Genomic DNA, 7,404 nt, shown 5'->3' with positions numbered 1-7,404 from the left:
GTCTTTGTTGGATTTCAACATGCCTGTCCTTTGTTCCCCACAAGATATGAATTGGTTCTCCAGACTATTTCTATTGTTGGCCGCCAACGGGATAGCTTATCAATGGTTGATCGACTGAGGGCTACAAATTGGGACCCTGGCCAATGCACTGTTTGGACGCCCATTGTCCGCACCAAAACACAGTGTACATAGTAGAAGCAGATAGCTTCTACTACTGTGTAAGAGCAGACACAGCCATTACTGATTTTTGTGGGAGCTGCATCTGCAGTTACCAGTGCCGGCCACTACACAGTGGATGGAATTTTCTGCCCCTGCTCCGTAGACAGTGGGTGCCCACTGACAGCGGGCACCCAAACAGCTGACCTGCCAGGGTCCTGCCTGGCAGACTCAAGCCGCTCAACTATTGATGACCTTTACTGAGGATAGGTCATCAATAGAAATAGCCTTAGATAACCCCTTTAGGAAAACTCCCCTCATCCCATTGAAAATACATGCAGTTGTGTTGTACAGGGGAACCGGAAGAAATGGCTTTTGACTGAGCAGGCATTAGTTTGCCAACCACCTAAGGTGTATGGCCCACCTTGACAAAGTAGTCCAGGAAGCTCTCAGCCATGTACATATACCCCTCTAGGTCCTTGGTCCTTCACCATTGCTTCACCCGTGGTCGGCAGCTGCTTTATTGGCTTATTTTTTGTTTTCTGAACACATATAGTTTAAAAAAATTGAGAAAAGCTGCAGAAAGAAGGCGATTCGTGTAAATCCTGATCCAGCGCAGGGTGGTAGCGTTATATATTTAGTGTATTAATGTAGCTTGTTGGTATTTTACACCACCGGCTTCATTTTTTTACAATGTGGCTGATTAATTATACGGTATATATGACATGGTGGCGCTGTGGGCACGATAGTGGCTAAACTCGTTGGTACCTTTATAGTGACGTTGCCTATAGGAGGGCTGCATTATTATTGATGGTTTGGGATTTTTTCTAAATCCTGACCGAGTCTGGCGAGTGCGCCCGTGTCTCCTGTAACAAGATACACCATTCACAATAGGTGATCTAGAGCTCCATCCCGCTGCTCCTTCCCTCCCGGCACAGTGACCTCTGCATATATCAAACACCGTGCTCACAATACTTTCCTATAGCTCGGCTTCTGAGGTTTTCTTATGTCCGGCTGCCTGCTGGAAAGGAAATCTACCTCCATAATAATCTATGATAGTAGAGAGCAAAAGAAAAAAAATTGTCGTCATGTATTTTAATTCATAGAAAAGATCCATTAGCATTTAAAAACCTGGAGAGCGGTCCCTGCGAAGCGGTCATCAGGGATTCTATTTTTTTTAATTCCTTTTCATTCGTACCAATAGTGAAGTTTCCGGACCTATATTGCACTTTCCTATGGAATTACACCCCAAGAGTCGCCTTGCTGCGGCATGAATCCTCTTCTATTGCTCTAACTAAATGTACCTGTGACATGGAAAAATGAGCTGTAAATCATCTATGTACCTGGAGAGATTCCGGTTACTCAGTGCCGTCCGCTGATATATTTCCAACATTGCCATGGCTGTGCCAACTGTGATAGGAGTCTTATCTGGCATCTATACTGTAACATGTAGTATGTACACTCCTGGTCAAAAATAAGGAAATGTTCTCTGTCTGACTGTAACAGTGATCGAAGTATATGGTTACAATATAAGGGCTAAAGGAGAATTTATTGTGGAAAACCGACCCCCTGAAGGGAGGCGCTAGTACCCTGTTGTACCACCTCTAGCTTGGATACAAGATGTGATACGGCATGGAGGCTCTAGTACCCCGTTATACCGCCTCTAGCTTGGATGTAAGATGTGATACAGGTGGGCATGGAGGCTCTAGTACCCTGTTGTATCACCTCTAGCTTGGATACAAGATGTGATACGGGCATGGAGGCTCTAGTACCCTGTTGTATCACCTCTAGCTTGGATACAAGATGTGATACAGGCATGGAGGCTCTAGTACCACGTTATACCGCCTCTAGCTTGGATGTAAGATGTGATACAGGCAGGTATGGAGGCTCTAGTACCCTGTTGTACCGCCTCTAGCTTGGATACAAGATGTGATACGGGCAAGCATGGAGGCTCCAGTACCCTGTTGTACCGCCTCTAGCTTGGATACAAGATGTGATACGGGCAAGCATGGAGGCTCCAGTACCCTGTTGTACCGCCTCTAGCTTGGATACAAGATGTGATACGGGCAAGCATGGAGGCTCCAGTACCCTGTTGTACCGCCTCTAGCTTGGATACAAGATGTGATACGGGCAAGCATGGAGGCTCCAGTACCCTGTTGTACCGCCTCTAGCTTGGATACAAGATGTGATACGGGCAAGCATGGAGGCTCCAGTACCCTGTTGTACCGCCTCTAGCTTGGATACAAGATGTGATACGGGCAAGCATGGAGGCTCCAATACCCTGTTGTACCGCCTCTAGCTTGGATGCAAGATGTGATACAGGCAGGCATAGAGGCTCTAGTACCCTGTTGTACCGCCTCTAGCTTGGATACAAGATGTGATACAGGCAGGCATGGAAGCTCTATTACCCTATTGTACCACCTCTAGCTTGGATACAAGATATGATACATGCATGGAGGCTCTAGCTTGGATACAAGATGTGATATGGACAAACATGGAGCCTCTAGTACCCTGTTGGATTGCTTCTAGGTTGGATACAAGATGTGATACGGGTGGGAATGGAGGAATACAGGTTCTGTATGGTATCTTCGGGCATATCAGTCCGACAGCCTCTAGATTGTGCAAACTTGTAGGCTGTCAACGTTAGCATCCCAGATGGTCCAATACATGTACTATTGGTGATACATCTGGTGACTGGGCAGCCATGGAAGTGTGACAATGTTGTGGAGACATTCCCGTGGCCCCCTTCTGTGTGCGGCCGAGCATTATCCTCTTGGAAGCCGCCATGAGAGGAACACATGTGGCTGCAGTATATCCTTCTTTTGAGTTTCCGCGTCACAATTCTAGATGCAGATCTGCGCCAAAAACTTCGTCAAAAAGACAGATTGTGTTTGTTAGGTTTTTTTTGGAGGCGGAATTCATGCACAAACTTTCGCTTACATTTTGCTTTTTGAAGTGTGTTCCTCCATTGTCTCTAATGTCTTAAGAAAATACAAAAATCTATATATATAGAATTAGTGACAATGCGGCATGATGAGTAATCCTTTATTATTTCATGGAAGATATTTTTTATATATTTTAAAATGTGACACGTGCTATAAGTTGCAGATTTTGTACTTTTCTAAAAGTGGGCGGGGCTAAGCAAGGGGGGTGCAGCATTGCAGGTCCATTAGATTTGCTACAATTTATAATGGAAACTGACAAATTATTGCAGAAACCTATGGCAGATTTCGCCAGATGCAACAGATGTATTAGGATGCTTGTCTCTCAATACATTTGTTGTAAGAACAGTGGTGAAAGGTTTACTTAGACCGACGTACGAAATGCTCCCCAATCTGTGTGCTGTCTTGGAAAGAGTAGAAAAATCAAGGACGCGCATGCCAAATGTGGCTTTGAAAATCTTTTCCTGTTTAAGGGACGTTCCAAATGCTTAAAGATCCAATCATAAGAAATTAATTGGCACAGAATTTTCATAGCAATCTTTCCCCAGGCGGCGCTCCAGTTTTCTGACCCACAACTCAGAATGCCATAAACTAATGTAACAGATGAAATGCTGCCTGCCATTGTAATGGAGAGCCCCAGCCAATGAGGGTCCTTTGTCTGCAGTTAGATGGACACTTGCATCCTAGAGATGGGTTTGAGGGAGATTAGAGAATCCATCACTGTATATTCCCCAGTTCTGACAGACAGACACGGCAAGGCTGCAGTGATGGAAAAGACCATTAGATTCCAAGATCAAAGCTTCTTCTGGAATTGGTTTGCCTGTATGACCGTGTTTAGGGTTACAGTTTGAATGCAGAGAGCAGTGGAATTCGTTATTTGTTTTTTCCTTTAATAAACCCTCATTACAGTTTTTTTCCTTTTTCGAGCCATGCATGTGATTACAGACCAAAGCAAAGTCCTGCCCAACATCTGCTTCCAACCATCTCCACTTCTCCATTGTTTTCATTTCCCTTCAATAACTTAACATTTGACTCTGCTAAGAAAACTTGTCTGGACTAAAAGTTCCGCTCATAGCAAATTAGTGGTCTAGTCAGTCTGGACAATGGGCATTACCTTTAAAATAATTGGCAGTGTAGTCGTCTTTAAATAATGAGAGATGATTACTTGCTTGAGGCTGTGCCTTCAGACCTGACTGGCCTACAGAGGAGGTTGGAGAATCACTTCTACAGAGCCAAATTAGAGCAACCCTGAGAAGAACTCATCACCCGCATGAGCATTCTGGTTTTTAATTTGCCTATTCCAGATGTGTGATAATATTTGGCTGATGGTGCGTGCATCTCTACAGGCGAAACACATCTAGCTACATATTGACTGGCAGGCCCAGGATCCGTATAGAAATACCATAGATGTCCGATGTAGAGAGAATGTAGTTATCACACGCTGAATCGTTTAGTAGAAATTCAGGTGATTCCAATCAAATTTGGTCTGATTAGATTGTTATATATTAATTATAGACAAACCCGCACCACAGTTGCAGCATTCATATTTTCTATAGAGTACATTGAGTCAACCTCCACAGTGCAGAAAGAAAAAGTGCAGGTACTCTCTAAATTCAAGGGTTCCCCCGTCAGAAAACATGTTACGTCAAAAGTATTGATCAGTGGGGGTCCGGCTGCTGCGATCTCTGCTGAATGCTAGTATGAGTGGGCTGCAACGCTCATTGAGTGCTGTGTACCCTCAGCATGTTCGCTCGTTTTCAGCTGCTTATAGCAGCCGAAAAAGGGGTGCATAAAGGTCTATAGAAAGTGCTATACACCTCTTAAGACAGTCTGTAGCTGCCAGCAGCAGCCAAAAAGGAGCGAACATAGCAGAGAGAGCACAGCACTCGGTGAGAGTTGCAGCCCCCTCATTCCAGCGATCAGCGGAAAGCTCAGCAGCCGGACCCCACTGGTCAATACTTTTGTAGCTCCCACTAAGCAGCAGTCACCTCTAATTGTTTCCTGCAGCTGCAAATAAGAGACTTAAACATGTTTCCAGTCCACAATTCCTCCTCAGTGTTGTATATCAACATTTCTGGAATGCCTTGCATGCATAGCCTTCTTCAGGTCTGCCACAACATCTGCATAGGGTTAAGGTCAGAACTCTTAACTTGGTCATTCCAAAACATAAATCCTCTTTTTCAACCTTTCTTTACTTGTGTACTTTGGGTCATTGTCGTGTTCCATCACCCAACATCTCTTGAGGTAATGGACTGAACTTAAGGGAGCAGAGCAGTCCTAAATCATGATATTCCTTCCACCATACTTCACAGTTGAGGTTTTGATGTTTGTGTATGGTGTTCTTTTTCCTCCAAACATAGCATTGTGTATTTAAAGCTCCAAGTCTGTCTCACCCGTCCTTGGAACGTTTTACTAGAAACACTTGTGAAACATCCAGGGGGTTTTGGGCAAACTTGAGACAGGCCCCAATGGGTTTTTTTTTTTTTGAAAAGCAGCAGCTTCCTTTGTGTTGTCCTTCCATGAACCCCATTCATGGTCAATGGAAGGACAACACACATGAATAGAGGTTTTTGTGGTCACCTTTGGATTTTTCCTCTTTCAGGATTGTCTGTTGTAGTCTTGGAGTGATCTTAACAGGATGCCCATGCTAGCAGAGTGAGTTTTCTCAAGTTGACCATGATTTGACACACAGAGGGCTCTAGCAATGTCGTCATAGCATTTTCCTGCTTCATAGGTCGCTTTAGAACACATCTCCTGAAAGTTGTTCTTAAGAAACATGCCTCGATACAGATTTGTCAGTGACAGGCTTTGGCGATTTTGTTGAATGGGCAGAGCTCCTGGGGAACCCACACTCCCAAGCTCATCTGTCTAACTCACATGGCTTTTATCAATTAGATCTTGGAAGTTATTTTCATGGGTCATATGTTTTTCCACAACTGTGACTTAGATGATAATTGGAGCCCGTTTTATCCGTATCAATGCAAAAAGTCAAGTCATTTGAAAAGCTTCAGTTACTACTTTTTCCAACTGTAGTTACTTTGTAGTAGTAAGAGGACCAAATACCACAGTCCCCCCCCCCCCCCAAAAATGCTTTTGTTTCCCATTTCACTTCTACTTACCACAGCAAGGGCTACGAAATGCAACATAACTAATAATCTTCCAGTAACTTTTTCTTCTCTCTTCCTTTGCAGTTACGAGAACTGGTCAGCATGTGCATTTACCCAGATCCAGACCAAAGGCCGGATATTGTCTACGTCCACCAGATAGCAAAACAGATGCATGTGTGGACTTCAAGCACATGAAAGCCAACACAGTCTACCTTGTCAAGGAAGACCCCATATGCCTTACTTATAAACACTTCTTCCAAGAAGCAGAGGCCCCAGCAGATCCAGCAAGAGCCGTCTCTTCAATGGTGTGGCCAGGCCTGGCAATGAAGGGTTTTGTAGGCCAGGACTCAGGGTGAAAATTCCAGGAGCAAACCAACTCGCTTATAACGGATCGTTAGACGTATTATTGCAGACCTAGAACCTCTAAAGAGTTTTGTGTGATTTAGGTTAGTGTTGAATGAATGAGACGCAGTCAAGGAAGCAGCCGAATAGATATTAGAATGTGAACATTAAAACAATTCCTCCAGTGAACTTTAGTGTTATACAGATTTTTTTTTAGTTGTGTAGTTTGATGAACCCCTTTGCTTATAGCTCACCCCCCGCATTTATAAGTATATGAATTATATATTTTTTTGCAAATTATTAGCAAATAACTTTTTCAGTGTAAATTCAGTTTTTGAATTCTTTAATTTGCTTTTTATATATTTTTTTCCTTGGAGGGAGGAAGATTATTGCTTTCCTGATGACTCTGCTATTGATTGCCCAGTGTATAGTGACTGGCACACTGTCGAGATGCCACAATAGTTTGGGATTTAACCTAAGACAAGACATTGGTCAGCTTTCCCTATAGCAGCAGTGTTAGCCCGGCCGTGGACGCTCCAGAAGGAGGTACAACCAAGTCAACAATTTTCTATTAACTGTGACTGGATCATTAAAAGCAATGTGAACCCTACACATTGAAGGAACCCCTCCAACGCCTGATTGGTGTGTCCAACTCAGGGCAACCAAGCTATTGTTGAACTGGAGCATCACAAGGAATAGTGCCGCGCCGAGGAACACAGAATGCCGTACAGGCTTGTACAGACTCGCTGTTACAGTATCTGCTCCCCGTTTATATCGCTTACTCAAGGTGTTATTTTGAGGCTGGAAAAGAAGACTTTGCCAATAAACAAATACTTCATATCTCGTATGTTTCGTGG

General features: G+C 43.8%; 1 protein-coding gene across 5 annotated transcripts in view; it reads left to right on the top strand.

Moving 5' to 3' along the window:
* NEK6 (NIMA related kinase 6) overlaps positions 1 to 7,394 on the top strand; it is a 171,557-nt gene extending 164,163 nt beyond the window's left edge. For all 5 annotated transcript variants that reach the window (XM_066580797.1, XM_066580800.1, XM_066580795.1 and 2 more), the window contains one exon: positions 6,290 to 7,394. In XM_066580797.1, coding sequence (XP_066436894.1) covers positions 6,290 to 6,400 — 111 coding nt within the window. In that variant the 3' untranslated portion in view covers positions 6,401 to 7,394. The remainder of the gene's footprint in view (positions 1 to 6,289) is intronic.
* Positions 7,395 to 7,404: the final 10 nt, after the last annotated feature.

Source organism: Eleutherodactylus coqui, chromosome 10, assembly GCF_035609145.1.
Source record: "Eleutherodactylus coqui strain aEleCoq1 chromosome 10, aEleCoq1.hap1, whole genome shotgun sequence".
Taxonomy (NCBI): Eukaryota; Metazoa; Chordata; class Amphibia; order Anura; family Eleutherodactylidae; genus Eleutherodactylus; species Eleutherodactylus coqui.
The sequence above is the reverse complement of the archived record's forward strand: the minus strand, read 5'-3'. Positions and strand labels throughout refer to the sequence as shown.